The 18691-nt window shown below is 38.8% G+C and overlaps 1 protein-coding gene across 8 annotated transcripts in view; it reads right to left on the bottom strand.

Moving 5' to 3' along the window:
- Nucleotides 1–2854: 2854 nt before the first annotated feature.
- The window catches only part of LOC128015602 (protein Shroom2), a 55778-nt gene continuing 39941 nt past the window's right edge, over nucleotides 2855–18691 (bottom strand). For 5 of the 8 annotated variants that reach the window (XM_052599576.1, XM_052599577.1, XM_052599578.1 and 2 more), the window contains 8 exons: nucleotides 16163–16282; nucleotides 13435–15973; nucleotides 12673–12755; nucleotides 6695–7273; nucleotides 5465–6043; nucleotides 4728–4908; nucleotides 4362–4634; nucleotides 2855–4257 (listed from right to left, as the gene is read on the bottom strand). In XM_052599576.1, the coding sequence (XP_052455536.1) occupies nucleotides 3985–4257; nucleotides 4362–4634; nucleotides 4728–4908; nucleotides 5465–6043; nucleotides 6695–7273; nucleotides 12673–12755; nucleotides 13435–15973; nucleotides 16163–16282 (4627 nt within the window). In that variant the 3' untranslated portion in view covers nucleotides 2855–3984. Of the gene's footprint in view, nucleotides 4258–4361; nucleotides 4635–4727; nucleotides 4909–5464; nucleotides 6044–6694; nucleotides 7274–8358; nucleotides 8419–12672; nucleotides 12756–13434; nucleotides 15974–16162; nucleotides 16283–16670; nucleotides 16689–17211; nucleotides 17314–18691 lie in introns of all 8 variants that reach the window. The other 3 variants (XM_052599583.1, XM_052599579.1, XM_052599580.1) reach the window with 3 other exon arrangements.

Here is an 18691-nt window from a genome sequence, read left to right as displayed (position 1 = left end):
TGGTCAGCTGAATATAATGTAGGCTATAGTTGTTTTGTAGATTATTCACTGTGAACGTCCCTAAGTGTTCGCATATTCACATAATGTACAGTAATGTGTTATTTGTGTAGTTTCATCTCAAATTTAATCTGTAAACACAAGCAGGTCACATTTGCTTGAACGACAGGTATTAGGGGACTATATTTTAATATCATATTTCAAATGATCAATAAAATCTGACAACATTGACATCGTTCATCATCGTTTTTTAGTTATATCCTCCTAACAACCAGCTATTGAGTTTTGTTCTCTGTAGAGGACATTATTTTTTTTGTGATTTCTCTGAGACCTTACAAGTCTGGATGTCATGTGCAGAGCACATTCAGGGCTTTTCAGGGATACACAATGTTCGATTGTTTTAGCATGATGATCACTCCTTCTTGGCCTTTAAAAATGGCTGACATTAATTTGATCAAATTCAACACTCTTGTGGAAATATGACAGTATTTTGTAATAACCATTTAACTCTGACTAATTTTCCAATTGTTTGTCATAAATCAACATCTCAGGAAGATGTTATGGGGTTTCAAATCAAAATATGACTTTCTGTTATGAAACAGGACATTGATTTCATACATGTCATCAAAAGATGTTAATTACACATTTTGTGAGACACTAACAATGAAAGAAATTATATTTAAATATCGCTATGAAATATTAGATATTATGAAAAATTATTATTACTCCCAATATCACTTCTTTTTTAATTACATTGACCCAAAAAACGAATTAATACGAAAATTAGGGTACATTCATTTTAAATACATATGTACAATATTGTACATAATGGGACAACCTGGACCTTTTACACATGTTGCATAAAGCAAATATCATGTTTCTACAAAGTTTGGTATTAAAATGGATTATGGATTTAGAAACTGTTTTTGCCTTTTCATGTCTTTTTTTATTGATTTAAAAAACAGGACTATGAGGACATAGCATGACATGTGGATAAAATACAATTTTACAAAAATGTTATTTTTCTATTTCTTTCTTACTCTGTAAACAATATAATGACATGAAGAAAATATTAAATTCAAAGTTTCTTTCCCCTTCTGGTAGGTCAGGAGGATATCACGCTGAAGTCCTGTTTTTTTTTTCACACGGCTTAAGCTAAACTATCAAAAAGCAGTTGATTTTTTCTAATTACATGACTGTTTTCAGATTTAAAAATAATATATTTATAATTTTATGTAGAAATATATTAAAAGGGGTCATATGATGTTGCTAAAAGAACATTATTTTGTATATTTGGTGTAAATGCGTCTATTTGGTTTAAGGTTCAAAAAACACATTATTTTCCACATACAGTACATTATTGTTTCTCCTCTATGCCCAGACTTTCTGAAACACATCATTAATACAAAGCTCAGCAACTCAGGTATGCCCTGATGGGCCAGCTATCCGGTGTTTTATGATTGGCAGAATACCTCATGTGTGTGACAGAACTTTATGTCACAGTCCTTAACATATTGTGACGTGTGTCCCGGACAGAACACCGGCGCTACAAGACAAAAACAATAAAACCTATTACAAACGAGGCATTTGTTGCATCCAGTTGGGAAAAAAATTACTGACTATGATTTACACTGTGTTTTTACGCGTTGCATCGCGGTGCGTAAACATAAAACAACCTTTGGGGTTGTCTGCATTTTTGATCAGAGAAACCACAAACAACAAGCGTTACTCTACACTGCTCAAAACTGGCATTTGAATCATCAGTGGCAAATTCTTTACATTATGTAAATGTACTTACAGACTGTAAATCAGCAGATGCGGCATTGTAGCCTTCTCTCCCAGGATCAGGAAACATTCCTCCATAAATTGTGCTGCACACATCTGAATATTTGGGTTGAACTGTTCTGGAAGGTTGTGTCCTCTTTTGTAAAGCCAAACAAAGTAGTTTCTCATTTACAACAAAACACAGCGCTGGCGGCAACAGTGAGAATCAAAGTTATGCCTTCTTTCTTTGCGTGAATATTTGGGTAGTGTTATGCAAATCTTCCCACATCATGACTTACACATGTGGGGGCATGTTTGAACGAGGCATTTTAGGAGAGCGTGGACGAGTCTGAACTTTTATGAAGAATATATCTTTGGGTTTGAGACTTCAGTCTTCGCAAATATACAGATCTTCTTTATGCACCAAGAGCTTGTAAAACTCCAAAGAGAAAAGGAAAACTCAAAAATTGCATCATATGACCCCTTTGAATATTGCCAATTTAAAGGCTCCACACATATCCCATAGTATTATTTTGCTCTACCCGCTATCAAGCGAGTTTTACATGTCAAAGTCTCTTTTCTGAAAGGCCAGAGCTACTTTTGTTGAATATTAGGCGATCAGAGCTATTCAGATAAAAACAATGATTGCTCAGAGAATCAAGAAATAAAAAGACTGAATCAAATAATACAATTTTAAATAGTTTACTGATACAAATAATGTTGTAGTAACACACCACTATAATAACACTAAAAGATAATTCCTTTGATCTGGATTGTGGAAACGTCCAGCTCCATCTAAAGTTTAACATTTAAAGATGTGCTATTTCTACAGTGTTATTGGAAACGATGAATATGTGTGTCACACGGCATCCATGCCATAAAGTCAGTATATAGTAATGGTGACCATGCTGAGCTGTCGCATGCAAGACAGGAATTCATTGCATGCTTTAAAAGGCCTCCAAAATAATGTCACTGGTAAAGCAGCTAAAAATCACATATTTGTGGAATTTGAGCAGTTATATTTTGGCTACGATTAAGTTAGACATGCTGTCTTTTCTTTCTTGTGACCGTGAAATATAATAAGTAAGAGGAATAATGTCAAATGCAATACACACGATGCTGCTTTTTATTAGTTATCTGCAATATTGTCAATGCTTAATATATTACATGCTGTGTAAGATGTAAGTTGTATATGATGCCTTTTTCCTCTCGAGTATATTCATTTGTTCTAACTCCATAAATTAAACATCAAACCACAAATATCCTACAGAAGAAATAATAAAGGACACATACACATTGGAGTAAAAGGCAGCTTGCATTTTATAGAAAAGCCCTGGATCTTTAGTGAAATAGAGTTTATGCAAGTCTAGATTCTTTAAACAGCAGAAAACTTAAGTCAATCCTAATTCTGATGTAACAAAGCATCGTATGGTGAAATACATCTATAAAAAGCGCGCAGACCAAAGTGGTAGTTTGCTTGGCTAAAATAAAGTGAAAGAGTACAATTCTAGCCGATTCTAGTTATATACAAAGACTCAAAAGGCTAAAATAAATTACTAAAAATATAATTGATTTATTTTTAACATGACCCAGGATAGTGACACGTCATTTGAAATAATGCACCATCAAAAAGTCATTTTCGGAAGTTAATTACAACCTCCTGGTGTAAATAGAAAGATAGCTTACATGTGCAAAGCTTTATGCCACCGGGATTTGAGTGTGTGTTTGAATCAAAAGTGTTTGTACTGGCATTCAGGCAATTGAGGTGTTGTTCATTGCCCTCTAGTGGTTAAAAAGATACAGCACAGTGAGTGAGCGAGGCATACAGAGGGTCAAATTTTGAAAGCACATAGGGGCAAAAAGGGCATGACCTATTTAAACAGATGTGAGAAAAAAATTCAAAGCGTCTGTTAAAATGTATTATTAATTGACAATATAATTCTACTGGTCGTGTATCATTGAAAGCTCATAAAAAGTATAAGATCAGCTGACAGGTGATTTGGTCAAATCATGATCTAAAAGTGCCCAGCACTTTCAGGGTCTTCATGAGTCATGCCAAAATGCTGTCTACCGTGGCAGATGAGGAGCACTCAATATATGACCAGAATGCAATTCCATTGGCAGTAAATGGACTACATTTAGGACTGCTTTGGAACCCTGTTATTTAGTGTGACGTCAAGAGAGTTGCTGCGGATCACTGCATGAACGGTTTCTTTTGAGTCCTCAGTTGCTTATCCTCTGGTCCATTGGGAGACTGTCCATCAGACACTTGAGCTGCTCCTCCCCCAGTTTGATCTTGTCCTCGAGCTTTCGTTGCTCTATAATAAGAGCGGATTTCATCTTCACGAAGTGCTCATAATCAGCCATATTCTCCTCTGACAGGTAGCTGGCCAGGATGTCGTAGACCACCCGTTCTCTCCTGTCAAGATTCTCCTTCAGCTCCTTGGCATCCTCATGTTGACGGATCAGAAGTTTGCGCTTCTCTGTCAGTGTACGCTGCAGAAGGAAAAAGAACGTTTTCAATCAATATCAAGTTTTCGTCAATCCTCCACAACATCAAATCTCAAAGGCTTTCCCGAATCCCACTTTTTCAGTCTCACCCTCTCCTCCAGTGAAGCGTCTTCCTCCAGGCTGTTCAGGGCATTCTCTACTCTGGCCAAGCGTCCAGACAGAGACAGCAGAAGGTTGACCACTTTATCAAGATCTCCAACGAACATCCGGAACTTTTCAAGTTCATTAGGCTTGCAGACACCCTGTACGATGGCCTCAACTTCCTCCCCAAGAGCATTGTTGTCCTGCACATCCTCCTGTAGACTCTCCTGAGCTTCCTTCAGCACCTGCAACTTCTTGCTGAGACTGTCAATCAACTCTTGCTGCAAAGAGAAAGATAAACATGGACAAAGTCACCTGATAAAACGGACTAATAAGAGGTATCTGACTGATGTGTTGCTACAGCTTGTTAGTACCTTCCTGCTGGCAAGATCACTTTCATTGTCCTCCTCCAGCTCCTCCTCGGAGTCGTGCTCCACACTCTGTTCCTGCATGTCCTTCATCTTGTTCAGCAGCTCTGCTTTGGGTGCAGATGTACTGTAGTAGGTTGAATTAGTCACTAAAGTAGTGGCTGCCATCAGGCTGTCCTCCTCTTTCCTGAGAACCCACAGATGACATTTATGAGAAACATAAATTGATTATAATATAAGCAATTGATCCAAACACCACAGAATTATTTTTGACATTATTAAGAACGAACAAACAAACAAAAACAGTGATGTGGGTTTTAGGCGGGATCATCCGTTTGCCCAACCAATGGCAGACGGGGAGAGTTTAAGGATAATTATTTTTACCATTCTGTTTCAATGACTTTAGATTTACACAAAGTCTGCCTGATTGCTAGATGAGTCAGCGCCCAAGATTTGCAACAAGAAAAATAAACCATGCTTATGAATGATAACTTGAATGAAAAGTTCTAAAATGAATTGCTTCAATCTTGATGAAAACCACATGGGTAGGGCTCAATAGCAACCCTGACCTATTGATTAAAAATAATAATAAACCGGACATCAGACAGCCAAGTTCAATCTGTCTTCCTTTTCAACAGGTTTGCAATTAAGGATCGATCCTCATAATAAATAATGACACACAAATTTGGCAAACTGGGGCAGGAAATAGGAATCCAGAAAGTTTACAAGTAAGAAATACTGACTTCTCCACAGAGTTGCGAGGAGAGAGCGGTTTAGGTGCAGCTTTCCTGCGCTGTTGGGCCTCCTCCAGTAACTGCTCTCCCTGTGGGAAAATCCCCTCCATCAGATCCATGGTGGTCTTCATCTTACTCTGGTCTAAAATGTCCACTAGGGACTTGTCTTTGTCCATTATGTCTCTAGCCAGCTCCTTTGTTTTTTTGTCATCATCTGACTGCGAGGGATGTGAAGACACTCCGTTGCTGCTTTGATCTGATAAAGGGATTGTCTGCAGGCCATGTAACGAATACGATTCTGGGTTCATGTTGGTTTGCGGACCCTGGTCTTTCAGAGGACCCATATCTGCTTCTCTAAGACCAGACCCCTGGTCCTTTTGCCTGGTGTAAGTACAGAACAGAGAGTATGACTGATCCGGGTTCCCCAAACTCTGAAGAGGAGTTCCTCCAGGTCCTTGAGAGCTGACAGGGGTCTCAGCGGACAAGTCGAGATATTGTCGACTTTCTTTTTCAGTGTCACTCTCGAAGTGAACTATCTTAATGGGAACTTTCTTCACGGACATGTTCTCATCTTTAACCCGATCCATCCTGGTAAAACAAAAAACAACAAAAACGAAAATAAATATTCTGGTGAATGAAAAAAAAAAAAATGGAACATATGAAAAATGGGGAAAATAGGCAAAAGAATAAACACGATAAAGGCAGGGGAAAATTTTCATGGGTATAATCTGTGTGGAAAAACATGAAACTTGATCTTTTACTTCAGGCTAATAGGCTTTGCATATAGGAAAATGTCAGTTCCTCTGACTACATCCATGAATATGGTTAAAAATCAAACTATTTTTCTGAAACCCTCCTGTCCAGTTTAAAACCCTTGGTTTTCTTCAGGCTTCTGATGGCTACAAACTGTAAAACAAAGCCCCAGAAATGATATTCTTCAACAGACTTCAGTCAAGGCTGGGGAGGTATCCCTTTTATGACTGATCTAAAGAACTGCAGTACACATGGGCAATCTGCAGTAAGGACACGTATGAATAAACCCCTTGTATGTGCATGAATACAATAAAGAGACAGTCAGAGAAGCACTGTCATTAAATTACTGGGCTGTAGGGAGAGTTTCCAGTGATGGTTTTAAGGAGCCCAGCTGTGGTTTGCCAGTGGAAATCTCCCTGAATTCCAGCACAGACCTGAAGGAATTCCTGAACGGCAGAATTTAACTCTAAATACAGAAAGTCTTACCTTCCAGGAGCTTCATCCTGTATGGAGACAGAGACAGGGGGCTTGTCAGTCAGCCTCTGGGGAGCAAACTGGGGTGAGGGCGAACGCTGCCCCTCCATGCTGGGCTGGGTCAGGCCAGCGGTATGTTGAGTGGGCAGGACAGCTGGAGGGGGAGGAGGAGGAAAGGGAGGAGGCACAAGCTCTTCTTGTAGCTCCTCCTCCCTGGTTGACCCTTTGCTGTGCTCTGAACCCTTCCAGGGAACAGAGGCTGAAAGCGGGGCGGAGCTTTGATTGTTGATAGGAGAAAGTGAGGCCAAGACTCCTCCTTGGGATCCAGGCTGGACCTCCTGAAATTTGCTAAGAGGAGGTGGTGTGCCCTCAGGGCATTTGTACTTCTCCAGATGGGGCAAGAGAACAGAGTTCTTGTTTCTGGAACTCGCAGGTTCACTGCGAGTGCTGTGGTCAGAGAAATGCAGTGCAGTTTTATGATGACAGGATGGAGGATCTGAAGTATTTTTTTCCAGGTCTTCAGTCAAAGCCAAAGGAGGTTCTTCTGGTTTCTCCTTGCATACGAGTTCGCTGTATCCTTTTTCATGGAACCTAAGAAAACACAAGGAGAAATTAAGTAAAATTTGAAGTAAAATTCTCAACCTAGCAATGCACGCAATCAAAGAAGATTTATCAAAGGCCCAGACTGAATTTATTTCGTCCTTTTTGGTGCACAAAGCCTCACTGTTTCCAGCATAAATCGATAGGCAGGCAGGCAGACATTTCTCCCACATTTCACCATCTCTCCATGGTAACTCCCAGGCTGGCTGTCATACCCTGCATATTTCTGTTCCCACAAGCCTGTCATGCTGTGGAGAATGAATGATCTTTCCTCTGCAGCAACTGGCAAAGAGAACGCTTTTCCCTTCTTAATCTTGATTGTTTCCGTTTATGTTTTACACTCTTCCTTGTCTACTCAGATTTATGGAGGTCGGGGAGGAATAAGAAGGCTATTGTCAAATGGCTTGGGAAAGAGAAAATTCACATATATAATACAACCACCTATGAAAGTAACCTTAAATGAGATATTAAAATGTATTTCTTTTTCAGGCTTAGAGAGCCAGCCACCTATTACAGATGTCTATTAGAGATGGGTGATTGTATATATTTATACCATGCGACATTAGAAATGTGTCAACTGATAGATTCTACTTTACAATAATTTTAGTGCTAGCTCCCATAGTCAATATTTGGCCTGTCTTAAGTGTCAATTTTTCAAAAATTGAGATTTATACATCATCTGTAAGCTGAACTAATAAGCTTTCCATTGATGTATGGTCTGTCAGACAAGATTTGGCCTAGATACAACTATTTGAAAATCTGGAATCTGAGGGTGCAAAACATCTAAATATTGAGAAAATCTCCTTTAAAGTCGTACAAATGAAGTTCTTAGCAATGCATATTACTAATAAAAAATTAAGATTTGATATATTTATGGTAGGAAATTTACAAAATATCTTCATGAAACAGGCATAAAAAAAAAAACAATAATTTTGACCCATACAATGTTTTTTGGCTATTGCTCAAAATATGACCCAGTGACCCAGGGCCACACATGTCCAAATAAATTGTACCAATTTAAAAACTAACTACTAACTATACTGAACTGCACAGAAAAACACAGGATACTGAATTACCTGATGGATGTATAGAACCAGTGGCTGTGCTCCAAAGAAAGAGACATAAAGAGATTACAGAAGAGTAAAGAAAGCAAATAAGTAGTGAGTAGCTGTAAAATGGATAGTGGTTATACTACAGATAAATGTTTGTGGTCTGTAAGATTCTTAAAAATGATTTGAATCGAAGTATCTTATGCTCAATACGTAATTTTCTATATTACAAATATATATTTACTGACCTAAAACCTTTGGGTAGTGTTCAAAAGGAAGACAAAAGGTAAAGTGCAGAAAAATGAATGAAGGAAATGTCAGATGCAGAAATATAGAGAATGAATACATGCATGCAGGTTCTTTCTGATACTATAGTGTCTAACACATGCATTTGATCTCAACATGAACTGGCATGCAGAACATCTCCGCTATAATACCACATAAGCTTAGTCCACAACACCCAACCTATAATCAAATATCAGTCTCTTGCCAACTTCCCTTGTTTAATAAAGTTCATATGACAAAACATCTACCAGTCTCAGAAAAGTCTAATAGAAAGACATACCAAACATCAAGTTTTCATAGTTTACTAAGAATTTTACATGCAAACACTGACCTGCATTCACCAATTAAGTAAAAACGTTGAAAAGTATCATTAATGGTAACTAAAAACTAAGAAAACAACTCTTACGTTGAATCTTACACTCAGGATGACTCCAACTTCACCAGAAAGACTTCAAAACTGCTCATGCTTCTGTCCATATAAAGTCCATAATTCAGGTACTCATGCTGTTGTCCATATAAAGTAGCTATAAAACAACTAAACCGCAATCCTTGCATTAAATATGAAACTTGACTATGAGAAGCAGCGCTCACCTCTGATGATTGGGAGCTCTCATCTCCGCGACAGGTGCTTCCTGTAGCCCTGAACATATGTAATCTCACCTGGGTGGGGCTAAAGTGCTTGTAGCTCAATTGAAATGTTTCCAACTAGATCTAGTCCACACCAGCTGTACTTATAAAAGCCAAGAGTTGTAAAAATGTTAGAAGTACACACATCGGTCCCTTTCTCTGTGACTAAAGGTGACTAAATGAGACAAAATAACATCAAAACATTTAGTCTCGTTTTGGTCAGTGAAAATGAAGAGACATTTTAGCATTGCTTTTATTCTGTAATTTTTATTTGCCAAAAATATTGCATTATGCATTTAATTATATTCATCGTAACATGACCAGCATTTACATTGCGTCTCGTCTCATTTTCACCATGTGATAAAGGTTGGTTGACGGCGATATTTAATCATAATTTCCGTTGAAGAAAGCAACACTAATTAGAAGTCTCTGTCAATATCACTTACTGAAGTGAAGAATTTTTTCAGATAGGACTTTTCAGCTAGGACATTAGATTTTTATAACTGGAGTTGTGCACGTTTGCACGCAAGTAAAATGACTGAGTGGGAGACAGGAAGACTTGGACATTTAAAAAATTATTTCTAAGAAATCTCATAGCGCTACGAAGTGAAGATGCAGGTCTATGGTATAATTCATAGTTGCTCTTCACAGCACCTTAATTACAAGCAAGAATAAAGACAACACCTTTCATGGGGGCAATTTACAAGGCTTTAGATGATGGATGTTTGGCGGTAACATGCTTAGTCAAGTTTGCCACTCCTTACGTCTACACATAGAAGTCGAAGATAATGACCCAGGAAAGCCAAGGATGATAATTTGTTAAAAATGAAAAATTTTTATAAGTATTAAGATAAATGAAGATAAATAGGTAGGTCATATGTCCCACACACAACTGGGAGCTGTTTGAGACACTGGAAAATGATCTTGTTGCTGTTGTTTTGAAAGAAAGAATCAAGTTAGAGGCAGTAGCCGCATTTCCACTGTCGGGCCAGTGCGAGCCAGGGCTTAAAGCGGGCCGGGCGGGGCTCATAGCCTCAGGCCAGTAGCACAGAGGCCAGAATAGCAGAGGGTTTCCACAGTGAAGCCTGAAGCTCTGCTGCACGTCACTAAAACACGCCCTTTACACGCCTCTCAGAACAACGTCATGTAACCTCATCATTTCACCAACAAAGAGAAGTTATCAGAAACCTAACAAATAAGTCACTGGAACATGCGCGATCACAAAACGAAGATGATAAAAGCGGCCGTTTGTTTGCATGCTTTGTTATATATTCAAATTCAAAAGCATCGATGTTTTAACTATAGAATAAGTGATACATTGATCATATTTATTTAATTTATCAGGACTCAAAATTAATCACACATAAATACACTTATTTATATTTTATTTATTTTCACAATTATGAAAATAGCCTGCTTATTCAGTCGAGTCTGTTTCTGTTTATTAGCCACAGTAGCCGTCACATTTAGAATGAATGATAATATCTCTATTTTTATAAAAGCAAGTTATTTCAAAGACTCTGCTGACTGAAAGTGAGTTTTGAGCTCAACTGATTTAAAAAAAGTATTTAATGCTGGTGTTAAAGCTGTTATCTTTCTGAAATGATTCGCAGCACAGACTCTCTATTTTTATAAAAGCTCCCGAACAATAATCATTGTTATATTTTGATGATATGCAACGTGGAGCTAAACTCACGAAATGAGACGACCGATAAAATGTTACATAAATACACAATTGTGATAGAGAATAAGAAGCTGACGTCTGATTTATCCAAGCTGTCATATTTACCATGTTTACTATGGTAACGTTAATGTTTAGCGTGCATAGTCTTTTACATTGCTTATAAATATTTCTGCCTTGTTTAGTGATTATAATCCACATCGGATCAAGTTATTTCAAACACTTGCTGATAACTAAAGAGTGAGTTTTGAGCTCAACTTATTTTAAAAAGTATTTAATACCGGTGTTAAAGCTGTTATCTTTCTGAAATGATCCGCACTTCCGCAGCGCTGAGCTCTCCAGACGCGGAGAAACTCCGCCTTTGTTCATAACCCCTCCTCTAGCCCCAGCTGGCCCGCTTGGGCCCAAGGATTTCGTCGGGCCAAAAAACCCTGGCCGTTGGCCCCGAGGAAGCCCCGATTAGGCACGATCAAGCCCCGGAAGTGACAGTGGAAACGCGCCCGGTTTAAGCTCGCCAGTGGAAACGCGGCTAATGTAAACAAACTGAAACTTTAATTTGCATCTCAAACATTGAGAGTACATATTCAATTTGATCTGAATCACACTATTGGAGCCCCACTCACGCAGTTTGCATGTAAATGGAATAACATCTCAGCCATCGCTCCCTTATCTTTACACTGCATCTTCAAAGGACACAGTTCCTTTCATTTTGTGTGTTCTAGATTATAAATGAAAGAAGTGAGAGGTAAAGTAAGTGAGGATCAGTTTAACATGTTTCACAAGTTAGACATGAAAATACGTGGTTTCAAAACTTGCCAAGGTAACTGGAGGTCATTTTATGCCCAGTTTTCAATAGTAGAACTGTAAAACTTTAGCTTCACAAAATTAACACTACTTTCTTTCTGTGCTAGTTTTATACATTATTCAAGCACAGATTATACAAACAAACCTTCTATTCTTCATCCAGATGGTTTTAAAATTCAGAATTTTCAGCATTATGAATTGGATTAAGCATTGAAGTTTCTCCACAGCACGAGTACAGGGCTACCATTCACGGTTCTTTCAGAATAGAATACAATACTAACTAGATTAAATGCACATGCAGAGTAAAACCTGAATAAAATTCTATCTTTGCAAAGTTATAAAGTTTAAATTATTGAAATAGGGCAAAATCACACACACACAAAAAAACTTATTTTACAGCTTCTTTTACAGAAGTAGGAAGAGCAAAAATTTAATTTAGATTGCTATTTTACTCTTTGGCCTTATTAAGAATAAACTTAAAGGACACTTTCTATGTCATACTCACATACCTACACCTCAAAACCATCTTGTTGAAATGAAAGCCCAGTCACTGAGGATAGCAGTGCTGTCACAGCTGGGCTAAATCCCAAGGCTGCAAGGACTATAAAGGGTCTACTGTTTGTCTTTGACACAACGAGGGCTGACTGATGGCACAGCTGTGGATTTCTGTATGCAAAAAGTTCAAGATCAGAGCCATTAGCACTAGAATAGTTTCACCGACAGAGTTGTAGCCAGGACTGTTTGCACTGGTATAACTTTAATTACAAAGGGAAGAGCTGTCTGATTTAGCTTTAAACATGCCCAGGAGTATCATGATAATCATAACAACAACAACAAAAAACTGTGCAGAGTGACATTCAGTAAGCACATTAAACCTATGTATGATCTTTTTACTCTTTAAAACAACTTACGAGGCAATGTAAAAATAACAATACAGCACTCACCTTGCACTATTCTTATCCCGTTCGCAGAGTTTTGTCTCAGGCTTGGAATAGTCAGCTGACTTCTTTTCTTGAACTGGAAGTTTCTGGAAGGAATATAATACATATAAAACTTAACTTCCTCATTCATGTATTAATACATCTCAACTACTGTTAACTTTGTCTATTTTCAGACTATTGATTTTTGTATTTACGGTCTTATACGGCTGACATGATTGTGTGAATTTACTCGGAACTGGTCCGAGGGTGTGACTTTTTGTAATTAGTTTAATGTTTGACTAAGTTCTGGCTTTTATATTGCTATCATTGCTATTCACTGGGGACATACAGTTTATGAGACTCAAGTCACTTTTGATTTATGATGTTTCTAAATAAAAACAGTAAATGTGTTGAAAAGAGTTTACACCATTTAGAACAATAACAATAGAATTAAATCAATGAAAACTGAGTTAACTTTATTAAATATGAAATAATCTATTATTTAAAAAAAATCTAACTACCTTTCTAATCTTTTTGTATTCTATTTTCTTTCATTTATTATACAATTATAAAAAAAGGAACTCTAACACTAGCTGTTTTCTTTTTATTTATTATATTATTTAAAATCCCATGCTACGTGTACTGTGTTAACCTAACTAAGACTTGTTATAGCACTTCTATATCATTGCTCTTTTGTTGTTTTTATAGCTTCCATTGTCCTCATTTGTAAGTCGCTTTGGATAAAAGCGTCTACTAAATGACTAAATGAAAATGTAAATAACCAACCTGTCCATAGAAGTCAGCAGAAGGGGAGGATCTAGATCTTTCATGCACACTGATGGGGTTACTCTGTCTCTCATTCCCTGTATCAAGGATGTTATCAGCAGAGTGATATCGCCCAGATACTCTTGGTTCGGCTGCTTTCCTTTGGATCTTCCATTTAGCTTCATACTCCGCAAAGGTGCCAAGTCGCTGTTGTTCTAGTATGGCTTGTCGGTTCACCGAGTGAGGGCCAACTTGACCTTCATTAAGGTGGTGCTCTATAGGGGTTAAGCTTTCACTGTTACGCTGCCCTGCTGTGTCACTCTTTGCAGAATAATGCATGCCTCCAGATCTGGAGTGTTTGGTGTCTTCAGTTATCTGCAGGTTTTGCTTTGGCATAGGTTTAGGGAAAGCTGGTTTTCTCGCTGCCTCAAATAATCTGTACCTATTTTCTAACGGTACAGCATTTTCATGCCCACTGGAGCGCTCATTAGCTCCAACTTCATGAATTTTATCCGGCTCAGAAAAAGACCGAACTTTCCTTTCTGCAGAAAACCGTTTGCGGTTACCAATGCGAAGCACCTGATTACTCCCTGGGACCTCGGAGACACCAGGAAGCGAAGGTGTGTCTTTCCGAGTGGGACCCTCAGTACCTGGATGCTCAAACAAGACTGGCTCAAGGTCTTTTCTCCTAAACGATGTAGCCTGGAGGACTCTGGCCTGGGCTTCTTTCAAATGGTCTTTATAAGAACTGGAAAAGCAGCCATCTGAAGAGGAAGAAGAAGTTCCAGTGGTCTTCCAGACAGCAGGATCTTCTACAGCTTCAACCGGACTTTCTAAGGTTGCTGAGCTTTGACGCTTTTGAAGCTGGTCCCTCCTCATCTGGATCTCGTTGCGCAAGGTGGTGGCAAATTGGTCACTTCGTCTTGACTGTTTGCCACTCTGACTGTCAAGGGCTTCCTGTTGTGCACTTCCACTGTTGACCTCATCTTGACAGTCCTCCACGTCATTGTGCTCTTGGGCTAGAGAATACAGCATAGGTGTTTTCTGGGGACATATCTTCGACTCGCTTTTAGTTGGAAAAGGTTGCTGGGAGTACTCTTTAAGATTGAGATTAACTGCACTTCTCCTGTGCTCGGGTTGCTTACTAGGGGGATAACTACCAGAATGCTCATTTGAGCTAGACAAATGGTGTTGCCTTTGGCTCCCCCTCAGTTCAGAAGGTTTTTCTGAATCAGGTATATTGAAGGGATTATTTGGAACAGAGAAATTGCGATGACAGATGTCAATTTGTTTGAAGGTTGCATTATTGTCTGTATGATTTGTCTCATGGTGCTGTGACTGAGGTGGAAAATAGCTGTCTTTTGTTCTTCCTTGTGAACCTGTAGACATCCTGTCTCGTACACTAAGTGACATTTCCGAGACTGAAGAAGCTTTAGAGTCATCAACTCTCACTAAAGGAGCCTGAGACATTCCCTGAGCGATACGATGAGAGGTAACTCCAACATGACTGGACAGTGATGCAGCTGGCCTTCTAATTTGATTCTGGCTATTGATTTGCATGTGATTGTTTGTGGACAGCTCCTGCATACTGCTAAAGTAGCCACTGAATGGAGGTTTCAGTGCTGGTATTTTCCTAGTTTGAGCGTGGAAAGTGCCCTCATCGCTGTATTGCCGTGGATGGTATGGAACATAGGCATATGATTGATGTCTATCTCTAACATCTATCGTTGATAGGGAATATGTCTTGTCTGATGACATATGGTGTGGACACGGATGATGGGCATCAGATGAAATGTAGGGATTTGAGGAACAATTTTTGGATGGCAGGTTATAATCGTGTCGACCCTCAAGCCCTGTCTCGTTGACTTGGTGCGACCTTTGCATGCTTTCATGAGTTTCTCCTGCCTTTTGCAAGGCTTTTACCTGAGGCTTTAACTGGGCATTAACACCAAGGCCCTCAGAGGAGCTTGTGATCAAACCCTTCTCATGTACCTTGGTAGCTGCAAAACTATCACTGCGTGCCGGTGGAGTGGGAGGTGGGGTGGAGCATACTGAGTTTTTCTTCATATCTGGGACATGCCAAACAGGTCCAATACTAACTCTTCCAGAGCTTGAATGCCGAGTGCCTGGCTGTTCTTCAGCTTTTGGGACCTCATGGCTAACTGAACCTGTGACATGCTGCAAGTATCCAAGCCTCTCATCTTGTCGTACCCCATCGCTTAGGCTTTGGCTTTGGTTATGTCTGCCATTGCTGTGCCTGCCACTTGAGTCCCACTGATTAATTTTGTACAGCATGTTCTCAGTGGAAGCAGCGTTAATTTTGGACAGTGTGTAATCTGGGGTTCCTGAGCTTGTAGAAAAGGAGCTGTATGCAGAGTCTCGTTTACCACCCAAATGTTCAGAGCTGTTATTATTGGACTTGCTTGGGGAAAGATGGCCAGGTGGACAGGGATGAGAGCTATGCTCTAGGCTGTCCATGCTACCCAAAGAGCTGAACTGATCAGATACTCTCCGTAGATTTGTTTGCTCCCAGCCAGCTGGGACTTCAGAGAAGAATGAACTAAGAAAAACAAACACATTTAAGAAAGTGTTTAGGCTGTATGAACAAATGCAACTGCAGTAAGCCATATGAAAAGTTTCTGCCATTCAATATACATTCGAAAAGGATAAATAGATTCATTCATTCCTAAATCTTTACTGAAAGAAGCAATACAGATAGAAACAAATTATTTTCTGTCTCTCAAATTACCTTGCATCATTTCTTGTTTGCCAGACTGGTGAGGGTGTGGACTGTTTTTTGGCTTCCGAGTGGCTCTCGTTGAACTTGGTGGCATGCCAGGAGTGAGGTCTGCTCATGGGTTCATTTCTCCTGTGGGCAGCAGACGGGAAAGAGAGAAGGAAAGAGAAAGAGGTAGTGCAAAGGAGGAAAGATTAGAAAACAAGGCAATAAAATGTTGTTTTGTGAACAGCTGCAAAACGAAAGGCAAACACAGATCACCAAGCAGCACTACTATAATTCTGAAGGACAGGAGAGTGTCAAAACTTGGTAGATAATTATGGAAGTAGAGTAATGGTCATGGCAAGAGATAGAGAAGCAGCCTGTGAGCATGAAAATGTTGCACTCATTCACTATAAACACAAAGTTTTTCAACCGTCAACCACGAACGAAGGCAAAGCCTAACAAAAACCTACAAACACAGCTAATTATCTGTAAACCACAAGAACACGCATGCAACACTCATATAATAGCAACATACCCTTTAAACCGGTTCTTTCTGGGATGCATGAAGTGAAATAAATGTAATATATAATTATTACTGAAAGTGCTGCAACAATTGAACAGGGCCTCTTAAAAGAAGTCACATACATTTTAAGACTAATGCAAATGAACCATATACTTAAAATAATGAACTATTAAACAGGGTTCCCACCCCTTCCAATAAATTTCCAAACTGGATAAGGATTTATAAAATGATTTTATTGAGACCGCACTCAAACATCAATTTCTAGAAAATAAATATTTTTGAAAATTGTTCTATTATTGAAAAAAAAAAAAATAATGCCTGGAAATCACAATTTTAAAATTCCCTAATAATTCCATGTTTTTCATGAGTGTGGAAACCTTGATTAAGAAATGTAGAGGATATGCAGGGTGGAAAACTAATAGATAGAAATTTGAACTTCTGATGGATGATATCACAAGGCCATGGAGGGAATATGACTGTAGATCATTATGACATGACTGGGTGGTACAGGATTAGAAGTGGGGTTTTTCTTGTGGATACGTTGATACCATACCTCATGGAACTTCGTAAAATCTTCGTGAGAAAGCTCCGGGCCATATGCACGTCACTCTCTGATGGCATTTTCTGTGCTACAATATCCACCATTTTCATCTTCCTGAAGGGAGTTAAAAGGGGGAGGGACACATATGGTCGGATTCTCTGAGTTCAGTAAAGTTTGACAGGGACTCTAGTGCTGAATTCTAAACGGAGACATGAAAAGCGATCTGTGTGATGAGAAAATACAGACATACTAGCATGGGCCACAACACTGTCTGTAATTAGTCAAGGATTACAAGCAAGAACACAAACACAAAAATAGCATTGCGTAAAAACATAAGCAATTCAGACAAAACAACCACAAAATGTTATACTTAAGATGTTATATACTGTATGAAAAATACACTGGAAAAACACAAGACAGTCCACATAAATTAAACTTGTGTTTTTAATGGCTATGCCTATGAGTTGAGTTGAGAAGCACATGCACAAAGAGACTTTAGCCTTAAGTCCATTCAGAAAAACATCAGGATTTATAAAATCTTATATTTATAAAAAAATCTTAAAACTAAACAAAATATATTAGTCTTTCTCTCCTCATGCCTATAACATACTGACCATAGATCTGCAACTAACAAACGCTTAGTGTCAATAATAGACATAGGGAGACATCTTGTGGTTGAGGTTTAAAACTACCACTTCATGTAACAATGTGCCAAAAGTGAGAAAAAGTAAAAAAGTTAAACTTTTCGAACTCTTTCTAGGATGTCTTGTCTGAAGATGTGCTTCCACTTCTTTTACACCAATGAGTTTAGCATGAAACATTCCTCAGGATGTTGCCCAACATCTCGCTAAACTAAAGAGTCCACCCATACCTGACCTGTGACCTTTTAAGTTTTTAGAGTCAAAACATTCCTGCCATTTCTGAAATCTAGTTGTTTGGTTTAGTGATAGGACTGTAAAAACAGAAATCCATCTCCTTGAATTTCCAAGAGTCTAAAACCCAAGCTTGTGCAACTCTGCATGAGACTGGAGGGGTTAGAACAACAGTCATAACATGCAGTGCTACTCCATTAGACCATGAGATCAAGTGCCAGTCACCCTCTAGCCAGTAAACAGTAATAGACATTCTTTGAAATACTAGGAAAATAAAAACTACTATGCTAACCCAAATATTTTTGACTTCAAAACATTTGCTTATACCACCTTTGGCTAACCAAGCTGATGTTGTCTATAAAAAGATGTACATGTAACATCTCTGTCACAGATTAAAAAGATGGAGGAAGAGCAAAGCAAATTATGGACAGAGTGGCCCAAAAGACACCCTTTGCTTTCGCTCAATGCTGCTCTCTTTTTCTGTGTAAAAGTTTCAAGTGTGTATGTGCCCGCCACACATGGTGCTTGCTATTCAGATGCTAATGACATTCTCTCCATTAGACGCATTGTCAGGGCTACAGCTGGTCTAGCACAGATATGCCAGTGGTCTGAATCAGTTG

This window comes from Carassius gibelio, chromosome A6 (genome assembly GCF_023724105.1).
Source record: "Carassius gibelio isolate Cgi1373 ecotype wild population from Czech Republic chromosome A6, carGib1.2-hapl.c, whole genome shotgun sequence".
Classification (NCBI taxonomy): Eukaryota; Metazoa; Chordata; class Actinopteri; order Cypriniformes; family Cyprinidae; genus Carassius; species Carassius gibelio.
The sequence above is the reverse complement of the archived record's forward strand: the minus strand, read 5'-3'. Positions and strand labels throughout refer to the sequence as shown.